The sequence below is a fragment of the Pan paniscus genome, chromosome 9 (genome assembly GCF_029289425.2).
Source record: "Pan paniscus chromosome 9, NHGRI_mPanPan1-v2.0_pri, whole genome shotgun sequence".
NCBI classification, from domain to species: Eukaryota; Metazoa; Chordata; class Mammalia; order Primates; family Hominidae; genus Pan; species Pan paniscus.
In genome coordinates, this window is record NC_073258.2 from 120,833,032 (window position 1) to 120,844,862 (window position 11,831).

At 52.5% G+C, this 11,831-nt stretch overlaps 1 protein-coding gene across 1 annotated transcript in view; it reads right to left on the reverse strand.

The window, feature by feature from the left end:
* Window positions 1–9,717, reverse strand: part of TRIM29 (tripartite motif containing 29) — a 29,656-nt gene extending 19,939 nt beyond the window's left edge. Inside the window, exon 1 of the mRNA XM_003819986.6 lies at window positions 6,008–9,717. Within this exon, the coding sequence (XP_003820034.1) occupies window positions 6,008–6,811 (804 nt within the window). The 5' untranslated portion in view covers window positions 6,812–9,717. The remainder of the gene's footprint in view (window positions 1–6,007) is intronic.
* Window positions 9,718–11,831: the final 2,114 nt, after the last annotated feature.

An 11,831-nucleotide genomic window follows, 5' to 3' on the forward strand; every position in this document is an offset into this window, starting at 1 on the left:
AGGTGAGCGTGGATTCATTGGCCAAGACAGACGAAGGAGATAGTGAGTTCAGGGATGCAGAATTCAATGGGGATTAGAACAAAGAAGTGTCTAGGCCAAGGGCAGGGAGAGGCCAGTCCCACAGGAGTCCATCCTGTGTAAGAGAACAAGGGAAGAGGGCAACAGGGCTAGTTGAGCACCGAGGGGTGGAGAGTAGAGCCAGAGGTGTTGGCGGATGATGTGGAAACCTGTGAGGGCAGGGTCAGAAGGGGAGACTGTCTGCAGCTGTGGGCAGAAGAGTCGGTCAGGGTGGAGGAGAGACTTGGCCTCCTATTTCTTTGGGGCACTGAAGAAGTCGGACACAGGCTGGGAAGGGGCCTTGTTCCCACAGCATGTCTTGCAAGACCAGACCGGCAGGACACAGCAGGCTCTTGGAGTTCCCATGGACTGGGAACTCTGTGCTGCTAGAATGGTCCTTTCTCACCTCTGGGATGAGTCCTACCCTGTCGGGGGAGGAGCATTTGGGGTGACATCTAGAGATGCACCTTGTGTCTGTTCAGCTCTTGGCAATTTTTCCTGTATAGGAAGTAATATAACATGGGAAGGTTTAAAAGACGCTGGGCTCTCCTTCAACACTAGGAGAGGGAAGGAAGGCAGTGTTGATTACTGAGCATCTACTATGTGCCAGGACTTTTCTCCTTTAACCAGCAAAAGCCTCCTGTGGAGGTAAGTGGCATTATCCCTCCGACTTCACAGGTGTGAAAACCGAGGCCTATAAAGATTACACAGCTTGCCTGAGTTCTCACAGTTGGAAAGCGGTAAGGCCAAGCTGCAACAACAGGACTCAGATCCTATTCTGTGCCTCAAGAGGCGCACCTAGAGGTGGTGGCACTAGGCTGTCCTGTGTGTCTTCTGTGGCATCGTCCTTCCCCTTCACTCCTGCTGGCCTAAGCCCTCCCATGCTCCCTTCACCTCGCAGATGGCACTTTGGCAGTTCCATCTCTTTCCTTTTGCCCCCACTTCCCTCCCAGCACCCTCCCCATTGTCCTCTGAGGCCCCAGCTTTCTCTCTCCCTCTCTCCCTCTTCCCTCAGAAAGTGGTTGAAGGCCCTGATGGCTGACAGGGCCTCTGATCCCCACAGTCCCGCCCTGCCCACACCTCCCTCCTGACTTCCTACTCTCCGCTTCATTCCTCCCTGCCCAGGCCTGTCCCTAAATGACTCCTTTGTTCCCTTCTCCCACACCTGTCTGTTTGCCTCTTGCTCTCTGATGCCAGGAATGGGCCCTGCATGGGCCACCTAACCTTGAAATCCTTCAGCCTTGGGTGAGCAGAGGTTTTCCCGAGAGCAGATGGGTGGTGCAGCAGCTAGCAGTGCCTCAACCTGGATGTGGTCTTCAGGTGGAGACACACCTGAGCACCCACCCGGATAGGTGTACCTGCACTGGCTCCAGGGAGGAGAGGACTGGCCATGATCTTCCCCTGGCCTGAATTCACTACATGGGCCGTCGGCTGTGACATTTGCCAAATGAGCCAGTTAATTGCCAAATTTGTACTCTCAGACAAATGGTAATTATCTGGATAAGAATCTGAAATGCTGGATAGATTTCCCCATTTCCACTCGGACGTAAAACAGCCCAGGATCAGTTAGTCTGTTTGACTGAGATTTACTGTTCCTTTTGCTTCCTCACAGCCTCAGGTCAGGGGAGGGGTGAGATGGGGCAAGGAAGGTATCACCCTGGCCATCTCCAGCCAAGAGTGGGGAAGAAGACAGAATGCCAGGCCCACAGAGAGTTAGCAGCCCCCTCAGTCTCCTCCTTCACCTTGCAGATGGGGACGCAGGCACAGTGGGAACCTCCCCTTCCTGGGCCTTGGTTTCCTTGTGGTGAAATTGGACTAGATCTCTGATTCCCAACCCAGCTACACATTAGAATTCTCTAGGGAGACCTTTAAAATACCTCCTGGGCTAAGGCCTGGGAATCTGTGTTTCAACAATTCACCAGCTGATTCTGGTCTGGGGATTGCTGTTTGGGAGCCACTGGACTCGGTGATCTCAAGAAGACCCTTCCAATCCTACAGGAATAAAAAGGCTTACAATAGCGGAGAGGAATCCCAGCTCTGCCACTCTTGAGTGCTGTAACTTGTGTAAGTCTCTTGACGACTTTGACCTTGTTTCTTCATCTACAAGTAGGACATGCTGGGCCCGGCACTGGCACTCAGGTGTGTGCCACAGACACTGGGTTGCCTCCTGCCTGCCTGTCACTTTGCTCCCCTGCTTCCTGTCTCCAAGCCTCTTTTATTTTGTTATTTCCCCCTTAGCACCCAGAGAGGTCCCCCTACCTCCTTTCTCACCCACCCTGTCCCAGGGCAAGCATTCTCCCCCAAAGTCACCAAGGTCTCCAGGGAAAGTGGGCCCAGCCCCTCCAGGGCACCCTGGCCTTTAGCCTGGCTCCCCTTCCTGAATCCCAAAGAGCTTTCCTGGGCAGACCAGCGCTGCTCAGAAAAGCAAGGACCAGCGACTGCCCATGCCCAGCAGCCAGTGGCTCAGCTTTTGTGTTAGATTTGGGAATGAGACGAGAAACAAAGCCACAGATGTGGTGAGAGAACTGAACTGAACCAAATGGTGGGATTGAGAGAGTGGAGGAGGCGTGAGGCTAAGCCTCTCCAAAGCAATGCTCCTAGCTGAGTGACCTCCACACATGCCTCGTCATGCTGCCACCCCAGAGCAGGCCAGATCCATGACAGGGCAGGGCCCCCCAAGAGCAGCCAGCCATCCACCCAGGAGGTCTTAACATCCTGGCCTGCTGAAGCTTGAGATAGGCAGAAGGAAGGGCCATAAGACACAGAAAGGGATGTATGTGTACATTTCAATCTCACCCACCTAACCTAGCCTGGGAAGTGTTCAGTGGCAGAGGGGAAGACAGGAGGACATGTATGAGGCCTATTGTGACATTTGGGGTGGAACTGGAAACATGCTGACCCAGGGACCACCAGAGGAAGGTGCTGTCATGTTGCCGCACCAAGTGATCTTTTTCTAACAGAGACTCTGCTCAGAGTCTGTAGGTAGAGCTGAGGCCCAGAAGACAGGCACCCACAGCCCTGGGTGTCATCGTAGCCTCACACAACCAACCGAGGCAGGTCTGAGGCTATATCACCTGGGCCTTCACCACTGGCCTGCAGAACAGGTTCTGAATAAGGCCACTTGCAAACAGCTATGTGTGGGCTGATGTTTGGGTCTGCAGGAGATGCCTCAAAAGGATGCCAGGACTGGCATGCTCATTCACTTTGGCCCATCTACCCACTAACCCTGCTCTGTGCCAATGTCCCCCACCTGTGACATTCCAGCAGAGCCAGGCCGAGACAGCCCGTGTGCCCAGCTCAGTCTCCTGGCTTCCTGGCTCCACTTCTCCCTGCCTAGCCCTATGCTGCAGGTGCACATGTGTGTGCACACACACGGAGGCTACCTGAAGCTCCCACCATCACAGTCACTTTAGAGGACCAGGCATTTTCTCCTAAAACACACATATCCCAATCCCATCCCCTTGGGACCCTTTCCCTGAGGCACTCTCAAACACTGGAAGAGGGCTTAGGGGGCTTCCTCCTCAAACAAGGACCTTGGATAGGCCCCTTCCTTCCTCTGTGCCTGTGTCCCTATTTGCAAGGTGAGGGAGGACACTGAGGGGGTGGCTAATACTCTGTTGGCCTGGCATTCTGTCTACTATGGCTTGATGTTAACTTCTAGCCGCTCTGCGTAACTAGACGGGTGCTCCCCAGTCCTGTTTGTGTGTATGAGCCCTGCCTCCTGACCCACATCATGAGCCCTCCCTCAAGGAAGAACTGTGAGTCCCTCAGCGGCCCCCATGCCAGAACCTGAACTCTGAACTCTGAGCTCCTGGCACGTCCACATAGGGCTGCCCAAGACCCTCCTGCCCACCAGAACCACCTCTTCCAGGGGTGCCCAGGCTTAAGCAGAGATATCCTTGGTTCAGACCAAATTTGAGGCCAAACCCACATAGAAGATAATCAATAAGAATGTCCTTTGCTTGTAGTCGAGGTGGGAACCTGAACGCTCCGCCTTCTTGACACTTCTTTGCCCCCTCCTCATCCTGAGGCCTCGAAGACATGTCTAAGAATTCCAGGGCTCTGTGGGGTAATTTGAAAACCAACAATCTAGCCTCACCCCTTGGGAGAATGAGACTGAGCATGGAAAGGACTTATTCACAGCCTTACAGTTAGTTAGAGGCAAAAACTGGGACTGGAACTCGGTCACATTTCCTAAAACCTTGTCTGAGGCTCTGCAATTTCTCAGCTGCTGTGATGAGGATGATTGCCTCTTGTTCTGTCTAACCTCCCAAGTAAACTCCTTAGAATGAGTTTCATGGCCCCGTCCCATCTATATCTCTCAGTATGAAACCTGAGGCCACGCTGGAGTCAGAAGATGGGGGAAGCTGGAAACATCTTCTTCCTGGGCCAAACGAGGCTTCTGGAAGGAATCTGTGAGTCTGTTCCCCTCTCTACCTCAGCCCTTTCTGTCCAGGGGTATGGGTGAGAGATGAAGGGAAAGAGTAATCAACCAGCTCCTCCTGGTCAGGAAGGCTGGGCAGGAAGGAATCCTCTGCTGTCCAGATCTGAGGCATGCAGAAGCTCTTCAGGAAAGTGGAGTTCACTGCTTTGGAGGCCAGGAAGGTTTGCCCCAGGAAGGCCACCCACAGCAGGAAGCTGTGTACCTTAGGGAAGAGTGAGCCCCACATCTGTGGGGCAAAAGGCAGTGGCCACAGCTGGGCCCTTTGCCCAAATCACCTTCCCCAGGTATGCTACATCCACAAGCCTGCACTTGCCTCTGCTCCTCCCCATAGAAGTACAGGCACAGTCACATAGAACTCATGCAAACACACTTACGTATCACATATACGAATACATGCAAACATCCACAAAGGCACAAAAACACCCACGTGCACATAAAATAAACACATATACAGATGCTCCTCAACTTGTGATGGGGTTATTTACCAATAAACCCATTGTAAGTTGAAAATGTGATAGGTCAAAAATGCTTTTAATACACCTAGCCTACCAAGCATCATAGTTTAACCTAGCTTACCTTAAACTTGTTCAGAGCACTTACATTAGCCGACAGTTTGGCAAAATCTTCTACTACAAAGCCTATTTTGTAATAAAGTGTTGGATTTTATGGAATACTGTACTGAAAGCATAGCACTTTCACATCATTGTAAATCAAACCATCCTAAGTCAGGGACTAGCTGTACACGTACACGCCATCCACACACAAACTCCAAACTTCCCCAACGGTGTCTGCCTGCAGGAATATGTGTGTCCACACACAACCACACACGCAAAACACAGGGCCCAGCTGGGAGAAGGATAAAGGAGGCTGTGGAGGAAGTCAAGAGACCAGCTGGGGATCAGCTAGAACAAGAAGCCACTGTACGACAATAAAAACTACAAAGACAGCAGGAAGGACCTTTCAGTGGGCCCCAAAATTCTCTCCTTCTAGTATCTTTCCTCACCCACAACCCATTCCCCAGGGGCCAGTCCGACTCAGGTTGGAGGAATTATCTCTTCTTCAAAGCAAAAAAAATAATAATAAAAGAAGAAGAAGAGGAGGAAGAAGAGGAAGAGGGAGAAGGAAAAGAAGAAGAAGAAAGAAACACCTCAGCCAGGCACAGAGCCCAGAAGTGAGGTCTGTGCAGTTGGGTCATACTCTCTAACCTGACTCGAATTTATCCTATGACTTTGGTCAGGCCCCCAATCTTTTCTGAGTCTCCATCCGCTCATCTAGAAAATGTCCCTGTCTCCTGAGACCTTAGGGGATTGGGGAGCCACCTCTGATCCCCAGCTGGGATTAGTGGGGACAGGGTGCATGAGGGGAAAGAAATGTTTTCTAAAAGAGCCAAGGACAGTAGAAACTTAAGCCCCAAACCCGAGGAAGCCCGAGTGGAGAAGATGAAGTTCGGAGGGGTGGGGTGAGAGAGGAGAGGCCTGGAGGGGCAGGAGGGGCCCCAGCACTTACCTCCTTCTCGGCCTTGGCCTCCTCCACTGTCACGGTGCTATGATTCTTGTGCTCCTGGAACATGCAAAGGTAGCAGATGCAGGTCTGGTCGGTCTGGCAGAAGAGCTCCATCGTCTTGCCATGCACGGGACACTTGCGGGCCTCAAAGTCCCGGATGGGCTCGAGCAGCTGGTGGTCTCGGAAGGCGGCGCCTTCCAGGTGGGGCTTGAGATGCAGCTCGCAGAAGGAGGCCTGGCACACCAGGCAGGACTTGACCGCCTTCTGCTTGTTGCCGATGCAGGAGTCGCACAGCACCTCCTCGGAGCCGGACTTGGACCGTGAAAAAAGGCCCGTGTCGGCCCGGGTGTAGCTGTTCCGCCGGGTCTCCCCGGGCTCCATGATGGACACCGTGGGCTTCCGGGACTCCGAGAAAATGGACTTGCGCAGCTCGCCCTTTTCGGCAAAGGTAACGGGTGGCTTCTTGGCAGCCCCCAGCTGGAGCCCTGCGTACGGCGACCTCTTGCCTTCCATAGAGTCCATGCTGAAGTAGTTGGAGTTCTTGTCGTCCCCGGACTCGACAAACTGGATGATGGGTCGCCGCCACTCATTGCCCGCGAACAGGGCGCTCCTACCTTCCCCTGGCTTCAGGGCGCTGCCCAGGCTCTTGCCCTCAGCTGCCTCCCCGCCGTGCCCGTTGGTGGTCTTGGCATCCTTGCCGTCAGCCTTGGTGCCATTCTCCAGGCTGCCATTGGGGCCCGACGGGCTCCGGGCATCCCTGGCTTCTGGGCTCGACCCGTTGCTCCTGGAGGCATCTGCAGCTTCCATCGCAGGGTGCTTGGCTGAGCTGTTTCAGGCTTGCTGGGGTTCAGGATAGGTGACCTTTCTGGCAGGCGTCTCGGCAGGGAGTGGGGCAGGCAACCACGGGGACTAGAGACACACCTGTGAGGAGGAGGAGGGGGAGGAGTGGAGGGGAGGAGCAACAGGCACAAGCCTGACACAGCGGCCCGGGAGAAGCAGGCAGCCCCGCAGCCAGCAGAGCAGATAATTGCACAGGAACCACGCCCTGCACATTCATCCCTAACCTGATTTTTAAAAGAAGTGTTTTTTCTCCCCCAGCTTAATTATTTTCCACAACCCAGCAACCAGTTGGGCTGCTTCCCTCTGACGCACTTGCTTCTCATCCGGGGAGCGGGGAGTCTCCGTCTTCACAGATGGGCAGGCTTCACTGAGCCCAGAGGCCCCTGGGGCAGAAGGTGAGGTGTCTGCAGAGGCCTACCGGACACAGGGCTGTTAACTGGGTCACACAAGCCAAATAGCCTTGTAATTTGCAGGCCTGAGTTTCAGAGGAAAGATTGTCCACCCTGGGACTGTAACGCTGCTTTTCACCTTAAGGGGGAAGGATGGGTTCCATTTGATTTGGCTACTGAGTATTGAACCCTACTTGCCAACCTCCAGGCACGTTCCTAGGTATTGCATATATACGAGCTCATTCGGGCTTCCCTAAAACCTGTTCAATTACCCCTTTTTAACAGATGAGAAAACAGGCTTTAAGAAGATAACTCACTGGCCTAAGTCAAGTGGCCGAGCTGGGATTTGAACCCTAAGCCTTTGAGAAGCCAAAGTCCCTTCTTCAGCTGGGTGGTCATGGAGTCACCTGAATATCTCATCAGAAGATGGCTTCTGAGAGTCTGTCCTATCCCAATGGCCCCAACAAGATACATATAGACCTTAGATTATTGCTACCTGCGTGGATTCAAATGACCAAGGCACAACAATGAGGGGAATCCAAGCAATGCCAGCCCAGGTGGTTGGGTCCTCAGGGCCCAAACACTTGACTCTCACCTGTCTCCACACTTGGTCTGCTGTGTGACTCAGAAAACACCTGCCCATCCTCTCTGGGCCAGGCCACAGGCAATGCCCTCCAAAAAGAGGTCAGCAAAGTGTGAGATTCAGATAATCTCAGAAGTCACCTGTTCAAATATGACTATCATATAAATACAGACCTCAGGAAGAAAAGTGAGAAAAACAAACTTCATCCCCTTCCTCTCCGTGGCCCCTGCGGAACACCAGGGACCCTTAGCTCTTGTAGGACATGCCCCCCAGCCACTTCTGGGCTCTGACCCATTGACCTGGTCCTAGGAAGCCTCCAAACCCCTAAGGAAAGGGCCGTGCCTCTCCAAGGCCAGGCTGGGCAGGGCAGAGCAGACAGTAGGTGAGGCTGGCGTGGCAGGTTCTGGGCTGTGTGGAGGGGAGTGGGTTTCCCTTCCTTCCCCTCCAATCCAGGTCAAGCTAGGAAGCCCCCGCCCCTTTGCCTCACCAGGCTGAGCAGCTAATCCTTTGCAAAAACAGCCCCTGGGAACAAGGGCAGAGACAAGCCCAGCTCACAAAGCAGTTCACTTATGAGAGGATGTATGTGAGGTGGTGTTGGCGTGGGGAGTGCTGGCTTCATGACGGGGATTCTCCTCTTGCCTGAGGTCTCTGTCTGTGGGCCCCAAAGGAGCCCCCTCTTGTTTGAACTCACTGGTGAATTGGCTAAGAGCTCGTTGGGCCTTCTGGGGATGGGGCCACTTACTCAAAATGCCAGGCCCAATTTCTCTGGGCTCTTGCCTGAGGTATGGAGGGAGAAGGAGAGAGGGAAGTCCTGTCCTGGCCTGCTGGATTGGGACATGCCCCTCCCCCTTTCCCTAATAATATTTCCCTAACCTGGAGAGAACAGGCGGTGAGGAGAAAAGAACAGAGAGGACACAAAGAAACAGAAGAGGAAAGTCATTGGGTTCTGGCTACAGTCCAACATCAATGCTGGATGAGCCTGGGGCACCCTGGAGGGCCTCCGCTAGTTCTTACAGTTCATGCACCCATCTTCCAGAAATCTGGGGAAAGATTCTGAACCTTAGGAATAGGCTGACACAGAGTAAATGTTCAGAGAATATTTGTGGGTGGGTGGATGGACAGACGGATGGATGGATGGATGGATGGATGAATGGATGAATGCATGGAAGAAGTTAAAGCTAGATGAATGTGAATTGGGAAATAAATGAACAGATGGATAAGATGTGTAGATAATGGATAAGTGGGTGGTTGGATGATGAACAAATGGATGAATGGATGGATGGGTAGATGGATGGGTGAATGAAATAAGTAAAAGCTAGATGAATATGAATAAGGAAATGGGTGGATGGATGGATGGACAGATAGTTGAAGAAATGGGTAAAAGAATTTTAAAAAGAATGGAAGAAGAGAGAAAGAAAGGGCGATACATGGGAAGGAGAGAGGAACGAGAAGGGAAGAGTAAGGAAGGAAGGAGACAGATAGGCAGTAAGTAGGTGAGTGAGTGGATTGCAAGGGTATGCTGATAAAAGTTTAGCAACGGACTCTTCCAGGCAAAAAAGCACTGGTTTTTAGCATTTGAAAATTTCACCCTAGTCAGTCTCAAGCTACCAATGTGAAGAGCACTGGAAAGAGATGCACACAGTCAGCTCTCCCAAGCCAGTGAGCCTGCTCCAACACATTGCTGGAGGACTAGTGCATGATCAAAGTGGAAGACATAAGAGGGAGGATAGAAAGATGGATGCTGGATGATGTCAGGGGAACAGGTTCAAGTGATTCAAGGCAAAGGGAAGATGAGGCAAATTTCTCTCTTCCAAGAGGCTTTCCCTAACCCAAGCCCAGTGACCACTGCCCCCATTCAACCCCTGTAACATCTATCCCTGCCTGTCCTACTCAGGAAGCATTTAGCTCAGCCCACCTGGTGTTGTTAATTATTCATTCATTCACACATACTTGTTGAGCATCCTACCATGGGCCAGGGTTAGGCAAGGGACTGATCATACGGACAGGAAGGAGTCCCAGATCATGCCCTTGGGGAGTTCATAGTTTAGTGGGAGGAGAGATCAGTAAGCAAATCACTTGGATTTGGCATGAACAGTGAATGAGATAAATATGTGTGAGGGGCTTGGGCTGCTCAGAGGAGGGAGGAACCAGCATGTGCTGAGAGAGGCCGGTCTCTCCAACCAGGATGAGCATGGCTCACTTTCCATGCACATAAGTGGCCTCCCTGGCTACAGAGACAGTGTTTGACTTGACTCAGCAGATATTTATTCAGCCGAATTCTCAGTGGGTGCTGGTTGACTGGTCTTTTGGTTCTCCTAGGCCAGGGTGCAGGGCCCCTCCTCCCTTGAGGGACTGCTCTACCCAAATGCCTAGCAGAAGGTAGAGTCTCCTGGAGATCCCAGAAGCCAAGAGCTGAAAAGAAGCAAACAATTGTCCCTTCAGGGCTGGTCCCCAAGCCCTCGTCCCACCACCCCAACATCCCTCCTGGAGCTGAACCAAAGAAGAGGATTCCCACCCCTGGAGGTCTGAGGTCTGGATGGGCACTGCACACCTCACAGGAAGGTGATCGCTCCCCAAGCTCCCCAGGCCCTCACTCAGGACCTGACTACAGGCAACCCCGTCTGCTGAGGTCCTGCCCCTCTCCAGCCTCAAACTCAGTTGCACAGGTTCCATAAAGGGCATTTCCTAATGGCCCTCAGAGCCTATGTGTCCTGTGCAACTTGGCAAAAAGCCCCCAGAGACCATCATCTGCACTGCTGTGGCAGAGAGGCCTCTTCACTTTTAAAGGCCTTGAAAGAAAGGGAGCCCGTGAAGTCCCCCACGCCAGTCACTCCTCCCACATCTCACCCTGTTCTCCCTCTGGTCTAGCTTAAAGTCTTCCTGCTGCAATGTTTCTCCCTATACCAGGTGGTGGTGAGATGTGACTGGCTGCCAGCCCCTGCCTCATCCCTTGCAAGCTTTAGAAGGTAAGAAGAGCTGGCAGGTGTGGCTTCCAGAGAAGGATTCCTATGGAGCAGAGGCAACTTCTACCTCTTCCTGCTTGGCCCTGTCAGACCAGGCATGCCTAAAAGCCCCCACAGAGTCCCTCCTCCCACACGCACCCGCGGGCCAACCCCAAGCCTCCTCCCAGGCTTCTCCCATGAGGCACCTCAAAGCTGTTCCCTTCCTGGCAGCCTCCCTTGATTCAGCAGGTGGAGCCACCTTCACTTACCTACTGTGTGGCCTGGGAACACCTGATTCTGTCACCAATCATCTTTAGATGAAAGAGGAAACCCCTTAAAAGGAGAAAACTTCTCAGGCTTCCTTGGAGTCCCAGGGTTGGGAGGGAGTGGTCAACCGGTCCATCCCCTTGCCCCTGGGCAAGGCTATATCAAGAAAGTCTTTGATGTATCTTTTAAAGAACTATATATTATTTAAAAGGCCGGCAAGAAAAAAGATTTCATAGCTTCCCTCAGCCATTCATTTCAAGCTTTAGGACTGCTTGCTGCAGGAAGTTCTTCTTTGGGTCTAACATAAATACTCTATAAATGAAAGTGTACTGTTCAATTGGAGTTAAGGAACTGAGCCTCTGGCCCTGCAAAAGGGAAGCTATGAGGTAATTGTTTCTGTGAGGGGAAGAGTCTCATCAAGTCTTAATGCTTACATGGTTCTTTTGACTTCTTTTTTTTTTTTTTTTTTTTTTGAGACAGGGTCTCACTCTATTGCCCTGGCTGGAATGCCTTGGTGTGATCTCTCACTGCAACCTCCACCTCCCAGGTTCAAGCAATTCTCCCACCTCAGCCTCCCAGTGCCTGGGACTACAGGCCTGTGCCACCACGCCCAGCTAATTTTTGTATTTTTTGGTAGAGACGGGTTTCACTATGTTGTCCAGGCTGGTCTTGAACCCCTGACCTCAAGTGATCCACTGGCCTTGGCCTCCCAAAGTGCTGGGATCACAAGCATGAGCCACCGCGCCCAGTCTCTTTTGACTTCTTGGTGCCCTTGTCCTCTTTTCATACCTCTAGCTGTAGACAGC